Source organism: Wyeomyia smithii, chromosome 1 (genome assembly GCF_029784165.1).
Source record: "Wyeomyia smithii strain HCP4-BCI-WySm-NY-G18 chromosome 1, ASM2978416v1, whole genome shotgun sequence".
NCBI classification, from domain to species: Eukaryota; Metazoa; Arthropoda; class Insecta; order Diptera; family Culicidae; genus Wyeomyia; species Wyeomyia smithii.
The window spans coordinates 92938863-92940039 of NC_073694.1; the positions used below are offsets into that span (position 1 = coordinate 92938863).

The 1177-nt window shown below is 36.4% G+C and overlaps 1 protein-coding gene across 1 annotated transcript; it reads right to left on the reverse strand.

Moving 5' to 3' along the window:
- Positions 1 to 205: 205 nt before the first annotated feature.
- On the reverse strand, positions 206 to 969 carry LOC129732234 (small ubiquitin-related modifier 3). The gene is made up of 3 exons (XM_055692901.1): positions 760 to 969; positions 559 to 687; positions 206 to 388 (listed from the first exon to the last, which is right to left on the reverse strand). The coding sequence occupies exons 1-3, from the start codon at positions 775 to 777 to the stop codon at positions 248 to 250; spliced, it is 288 nt and encodes a 95-aa protein (XP_055548876.1). The 5' UTR covers positions 778 to 969; the 3' UTR covers positions 206 to 247.
- Positions 970 to 1177: the final 208 nt, after the last annotated feature.

Consider the following 1177-nt stretch of genomic DNA (forward strand, 5'->3'; position numbering starts at 1 on the left):
TTGAATTTCGCATCCCCATTTTTTAATGCCAGTTTGTTCGCAATTGTTTTTTATGAGTTTTCGTAGTGAGTTTGACTTGTTCGAACCAATACAAGCAACACTAACGCATTCTTCACAAAAACTTTTCATATAGCATAAATTTTATAAGTACGGAGAAACTAAGATTTAAGAGCCAAGGAATTCTCGAACATAGAAAACAACAACGTTGAAAGAATGGTATTTATTGATTATTCAGTTAAAATTAGAATTAAAAATAAAGCTTTCCGCCGGTTTGCTGTTGATACACTTCGATCGTATCACCTTCTTCCATTTCCAATGTAGTTGGAGTGTCGTTTTCGTTGATTGGCTGGCCATCAAAGCGGAATCGTACAACTTGCATAGACAAACCCTGCATGCAAAAATATAGCAATAATTTGAGGGTCAGCTTAACAGGTTATATTAACAGAAATAACTCCAAATCAATCTGTCAATAAAACAGTCTATCATTTGCTTCTACATGCATTTTCACATCTATTAAAATGCCATGCCATTAAAAAAAAAAACAAAAAAACAACTTACGGCACGGTCGCAGTAGGCGTTCATTAATTTTCGCAAAGGTGTATGCTTTTTTATTTTGAACTGCACCACGGCATTATCCTGTCCCAGTACTTTCAGGTTAATGTGCTCCGATTCAGATCCTTTCGAGTCCTAGGTTGAAAAAACATTCAAGTGTGTGTTATGGCGTCCATGTGAATTAATATATTTTGTAAATCATCTCACCTTCTTTTCTTCCGACATAGTAAAAACCAAATATACAATCAATCAATTAAAATAATCTCACTAGCAGTTCAGATAGTTGCAATCTGCGATTTTGATGAAAGACAAATGTCTTAGCAACTACACTACGAAATGCATACAACCGAGTCTAATGATGGCTGCCTAATGTTCAAGATTTTCTTGTAATGTCGGCGTGATGCCGATGCCGGCTTCGGACTTCTAACGTATTCGTGCTAAAACCACACGAAACCAAGCTTGTTACAAGTATGGTGTGAACATGAGTTACTCAGAGCAGAGATGCCAGATGTATTTAAAAAATGTCTGAAACTGCTCGAAAAGCGAAAAAATGCTCGAAATCTAAAATACCTACACGGTAAGAGTCGAAAACCCATTAAGCCCTATTTAGAGCTCCAAGCGAAGA